The 5773-nt window shown below is 38.2% G+C and overlaps 1 protein-coding gene across 1 annotated transcript; it reads right to left on the bottom strand.

The window, feature by feature from the left end:
• Nucleotides 1-2640: 2640 nt before the first annotated feature.
• Nucleotides 2641-5076, bottom strand: Smp_152610 (hypothetical protein; the record flags this gene model as incomplete). The annotated part of the gene is made up of 2 exons (XM_018790450.1): nt 2641-2905; nt 5065-5076. The coding sequence occupies 2 exons, from the start codon at nt 5074-5076 to the stop codon at nt 2651-2653; spliced, it is 267 nt and encodes an 88-aa protein (XP_018646265.1). The 3' UTR covers nt 2641-2650.
• Between the last annotated feature and the right edge of the window lie 697 nt (nt 5077-5773).

Genomic DNA, 5773 nt, shown 5'->3' with positions numbered 1-5773 from the left:
CTATCTCACACCAGACCTGGTTGAACTCCACTGGTCACTAGAAATCTGCCAACGAGTTTCACATCAAAAAGAAATCATTCTAGTTGCGTAATAAAACGAAGTCCAGACAATTTTGGAGCAAATATCTTATTGATATGATCACATAATGATCAATGAAAAATACCATTATCACCCACCAATCATCTTGATTGGTTCAATATTGCTTAGATAACGACCTGTATTGACATCTTTATTCCTTCCAAGCAAGAGCTTTTTCAAATATATTCAAAGTTGGAATGTTTTATCCATCCTCATTATCATATCAATCTAACCGGATTGCCAGGTATATTTATAAGCACAGTAGGAGTCAACATAAAGAAGACTCCAAATCGGTAGCACTATCTTTTCTTGCGTCATTCATGTAGCCGCAGCTTTTTATATGCTACGTGTGAAAGACAGCTTCATCTCGAAATACACCCCTAAATTTATTTCCCTTAGTCGTTGATCTTCTCTGATTGACACGTTTATTATTTTATTTTATTTAAACACATAAACATTGGTACAAGGAAGCACTAGATAGATATGCACCTCACAAATCAAATGAGATTTGTGTAAGGGCTGCGATACTACCCAGATGCTAAAACTGAAGCAGGTGGTTTTCTTAGGGGGCCACACCCCGAACCTTTGACCTAAAGGTTTAACAAACAAGGCAGTGGAGCATCGTGGGGAGATGCAGTCCCATGGTAGCCATTGGCCAACAATTGGTTCACAAGCAATTTGTTCCCTCAGGATACTGGAGCCAGCCCATGTGCACAATTGGTTTGGAATCAGGGATTTCCAACTCCCCTAGGTGGACTCGCCGTGTCCACCGACCCGGTTAAAGCTCCGGGCATTCGCTTTTCGTCCTCTCAATTTCGTAAACAACACTCCTGCCACGAGAAGGCAGTGAGTGGCAGAGGCTATATACGCGTGGCCATGTGAGAGCATTTCGAGAGGGAAAAAGACTCCCCACTCTCAGCAGTACCAGGACATTTGGGGGCATGTATCTCATGTTTCCTCATTTATAGTACACATCGTAGTTTACATTAGTAAGATATTAGGCACATATCTGTACCAACAACAGATGGATTAACAACTAAAATGAGTACTATTTCCAGTGCTTCATATTCTACTGAGCTTCAGAAATATCAGGAATCATCAATACTGACACTATTAATTCACTTTTGAAGCGTACAAGACGCTTCACTATCTCTTAGACGTTATCAGATATGGCTCAGAATAGAAGCCAGTGGCGATCCTGCTGCAACCTTCTTTTACTTTCTACATAAAGAATGGTTCTAACTTTCCTAACTGAAAGAGTCTTCTGGTTGTACATTTCAGTCCGCCTTATCTTTTCATCCCTTCTCTTCCTACTTTCATTATTTTGTGTGGCGCATATGTATCTGGTGCCCTTTTGTACCAATATATATGTGTTTAAATAAATAAATAAATAAATAAAGACAGTTGAAAAATGAATACTTTAGAAAAACTAGATCAATATTTCTTTAATTAGTAACTATTATCGATTGAATCCATTAAGTCAAATGTCAATTGGCTTTGAAACAGACAACGAAAGAATCAACTGGGATGGATTACCTAGATGGGATAGAGTTCAATGAAAAATCCTGATGGATGACCTATGCACCTCCTCCATGAGGAGTAACAAGAATCATCAATACTGACACTAGAGAAAATAATTTTTTCTACTAACTCACTTTTGAAGTGTACTGGTCGCTTCAATATCTCTTAGAAAACAAGGTCAATGTTTCTTTAAATAGTAACTATTATCGATTGAATCTATTAAGTCAAATATCAATTGGCTTTGAAACAGACAACGAAAGAATCAACTGGGATGGATTACCTAGATGGGATAGAGTTCAATGAAGAATCCTGATGGATGACCTATGCACCTCCTCCATGAGGAGTAACAAGTATAAGTAAGTAAGTAAGTAAGTAAGTAAGTAAGTAAGTATAAATTACCAATCATTAATTACAAAAATCAATCAACCATTTGATCAACAGATCAAATGTTTGGCATGAAAAATTGTAACCGTAAAAATGAGCAAAATTACAGTGGATATTTTGTTCAAATGAAACAATGATTAATGTCATTATGAAGTAAGAAATAACTTTCTAAAAAATAATTTATACACAATTTGAAATCAACATTCAACTCACAGTCGGTGGGTGATGAGGGGATTTAACTGACAATAACTGTGGATCATCTTCTTGTTACACACTGAAGATCATTTCTTAAGAATGATGGCAACTCAAACTGATGTATGTACGTACGTACGTACGAAGTTCTACGTTGTGATTGACTCAAGAATGATCAATCAGATGAAATTCTCGGTTAAGTTCAAAATAATCATAAGATGGGATTCAAAATAAAAATAAAAAACATTTGATGAACAGGTAAAATAGCTACATTCTCAAAGTAAGAAGAACTTAGAGGAGATAGATTAAAACACTGAAATGTAGAGAAACAAACATGATTGTATTTGGACAAGAAAGAATTCAATGATCCAGCTCAATGAAATGAACCAAGGATACAAAAGGCAATATGACGATGAGTAGTGAATGGTATATATATGGGTACAAAAACAAACAAACAAACAAAAAACGACACCTACTATTTGGTTGCCATGACCAGTGAAGTTAAATCAGTGGGTGGTTTCAAATGAATATTTCGTTGTCTAGTTAAGAAGGATAAATTATTTTCTTTATTACATAATATACTACTCAATTTTTCAGGAGAACCATCATAATTTTGTTTTAGATTAGATTCAATTTTATTTTTAGTTGATTTAATTACTAAATTATACCATGCAGCTAGAAGGATTCGTTCTTCCGCTTCACGATGACGTCTCATTTGTTCATGATGAGTCTATAAATATGAAAAAACAGAAAACACACAATTCAGAAATGTGCACAAAACAAGAAGCTGAAACAAATAAAGCAATGGGTCAGTCGATCAGTCAGCTACAACGTAGGACCAGGCAAATTTATGCATCGGTCTAAGTTGCCTTACCTCATTAGCACAACACGATGAACACCAGATTCATAGAAATAGTTAATTTAACGGTGGTAGTATATAAAAGATAGGTTGTATATAAGAAAATAGTATAGGATGGTATTAACAGAAAAGCTCATTTACGAGAACAATCTAATTAGTTATCGTTTCCCGACCGTTGCTGCTACCTTGACGTGGTGTTCAGGCTTGCCTATCGTGATATGGGCCAATCGAGCTATACTGGCTGGAACAATCACTCCTCAAGGTCCTACTATGCCAGGCAGGTCGGTTGAAAAGCGGTAAGACAAAAAGCCGCAAACCCTAGGCCCGAAGGCGAAGTCGTACTGCTGACTGTACAGAGGTGTGAAGGCAGTAAGATGTTTCTCTCAGACAACATGAGTAACGGCGATTCTGCCTTCCCACAAGATGTGGAGTTCAAAAAGGTCGACCCTAGAAATGCACATCTTGCCTTATCCTACAAATATCCGTCTCCAGCTGTAAGGTTTCAACAAACACGAAAATTACGCGCAAAAATCCTGTGTGTGACCGACCTCAAGCAGTTGTCTCTTGGGCACTGCGGTCACGATCTCAGATCATTAAGACCACTTCTAACACAATTTCCTTTTCAGGTAGCTCTAGAAGAACCCTTCCACGATGTGGGCAACTGGGAAGTGATAACTGCCCTCATAACTCTAACAGCACTCAAGACCACTGTATTCATAATCAATCTCCTTCTTCAATTCCTACTATTCTTTCTACCTCGACGTTCAACAACAAACTCCCTCTTTCGGTTTCCTCATCAAGTGTCACCATGGCCAACGATTCTCGTGGGCGAAACACTGTCCCAGGTCTACTAAAACCTCGCTCCAAACTACACATTGGAACCTTCAACGTACATACCCAAAAAATGAAGCAGTGAACAATCAACACAAGCAGTTTATAACATCCAGTTTTATCATATCTATTGGAAGTCTTCCAGAACACCTCAAACAACTATAAATCGTTGAAAATACTTTATTTGAACAAGATTCAATAGAAATATACCAAAATAAACGATAGCTCGCGTTATACATTTGGAACCGCAAATATTTATGTTTTCGGAACTCAACTAACCTCGGAAGTAAAGCCTTTTTTCCCATGTAAGGGTTTAAATAAAAGAAAGTATGAAAAGATTAGTCAGTCAGTCAGCGACAACGTAGGACCAGGCACATATATGCATCTGTCCAAGTTGCCATACCTCGTTAGCACAACAAGATGAACACAGAATTCATAGAAGTAGTTCATTTAATGGTGATAATATATAAAAGAAAGATTGTATATAAGGATGTAGTATAGGAAGGAAGACAGATATGAAGCAATTTGAATCTCAAGGTTTAAGGGAAGACAGAAAGTGTATGCACCTAAGCCATTGTGATAGATTTTGAGCCATGTCACCCAGAGTCTCCAACCACTAGTTATGATAGTCACGCGGACCAAGTAGTCTGCATCTGCTAACATGGCTCAGACTAGAAGTTAGTGACTTCAAGCACTGATGACAAGTTTTGATTTGGTCACTCCTAACTTTCTTCCAACCATCCCCAATATTAGTCAGCATAGCGCGTCGTAGTAATCGGTGTTCAGGCATACGTAACACGTGGCCCAACCACATCATATTGAATATACATCTTTCAGTATAAATAACTAGTAATATAAACCATTCACTGAATTGGAAACGGATGAAAATGAAAATACGATGCATTGAACATAGTTACATATGGAAACGTTTGCAATGAATTGATGCATAAACGGATGACAAAGAGAAGATACACAACAATCTAACATAATAAAACAAATATTTGTCGATCAAGATGAAGAGTTTGAAGATGTCAAATGCGCCGAACTGGATGGTTTCATTATACTCCCAAACAATATCACCAACACATACTTCCACAAAATCCCTTCAGGGAGACGATTTTTACAATCCGTAGACTAAGTTGAATTCGAATCCCACATGAAGTATTAGTTAGCATTATTGCCGACAAATATCAACTAACAAAATTAATCATCACGTCAGCAGCATGAAGATATTGAATGAAATATTGTCAATGTGTTAGAACACACATTGTTCAAACTAAGCATTACTAACATGCTATTAGCATACAGGATGCTAACAATCCTACGCAAATAATGGCTGCCAAAAGCCATGTTTAACAAACATAAGGCAGATCTGAAGGGGTTTTGTGGAGATTTAGTATGTTTCATAGTTGAAAGCATGAGTCAATTGAAGCTAGACCACCATCGAAAACCTGGAAGCACTGGACGGCCGTTTCGTCCTATTATGGGACTCCTCAGCAGTGCGCATCCACGAAGTTAGACATTAACACCGTTGGATGCCAGATCAGTGGTCTGTCGGTTAAGGGCTCTGGCTCGAGACTGCAAGGTCCTGGGTTCCAATCGCGCGAGCGCGGGTTCGTGGATGCGCCACTGTTGAGTCCCATAATAGGATGGAAAGGCCGTCCAGTGCTTCCAGGTTTTCGATGGTGGTCTAGCTTCAATTGACTCATGCTTTCAACTATAAGGCAGATCTGTTTTCACCGGCGCTTTGTTAGCTCAACGTTTTATGAGAGGACTAACATTGCAACGGTGCCAAAGATGAATCAAATTAGAACCTCTCTAACCCTTACATAACTAATCAGGTACATGGAAGATCTTCACAAAAAAAGTGAATGCAGACACAAGCACCTGCTAGTTTTGCAGAACTAC

This window comes from Schistosoma mansoni (assembly GCF_000237925.1).
Source record: "Schistosoma mansoni, WGS project CABG00000000 data, supercontig 0097, strain Puerto Rico, whole genome shotgun sequence".
Taxonomy (NCBI): Eukaryota; Metazoa; Platyhelminthes; class Trematoda; order Strigeidida; family Schistosomatidae; genus Schistosoma; species Schistosoma mansoni.
Note: the sequence above shows the minus strand (reverse complement) of the source record. Positions and strands in the feature narration are given on the sequence as shown.